The 296-nt window shown below is 39.2% G+C and overlaps 1 protein-coding gene across 1 annotated transcript in view; it reads left to right on the top strand.

The window, feature by feature from the left end:
- The window catches only part of PHALS_08975 (uncharacterized protein), a gene marked incomplete at both ends in the record, with an annotated part of 508 nt that extends 296 nt beyond the window's left edge, over positions 1 to 212 (top strand). Inside the window, one exon of the mRNA XM_024724420.1 lies at positions 45 to 212. Within this exon, the coding sequence (XP_024575299.1) occupies positions 45 to 212 (168 nt within the window). The remainder of the gene's footprint in view (positions 1 to 44) is intronic.
- Positions 213 to 296: the final 84 nt, after the last annotated feature.

Consider the following 296-nt stretch of genomic DNA (forward strand, 5'->3'; position numbering starts at 1 on the left):
GAGCATCCTTGTTCGAGATATTCGGAAGAATTGAGAATGAGTAGCCCATAGACTTCATTGTTCTATCCCCGGTGGTAGAGGTTTTGATTCAGTACTGGTCGGACCAGTTCAATTCGGATATCACTCGCGAATGCAGAAAACACATGGTACTGGATGTATTCAGAACTGAGCATCCATGTATGAATATTAAAATATCTGTGCCAAAACCATAACATAGTTTGTCACTTTGTACTACTACCGAAATTGTAGTGAAAAGCTTGAACATTTCTTACCATGTGATAGCTCAATCATGACTT

This window comes from Plasmopara halstedii, assembly GCF_900000015.1.
Source record: "Plasmopara halstedii genome assembly, contig: Scaffold_323, whole genome shotgun sequence".
Lineage (NCBI taxonomy): Eukaryota > Oomycota > Peronosporomycetes > Peronosporales > Peronosporaceae > Plasmopara > Plasmopara halstedii.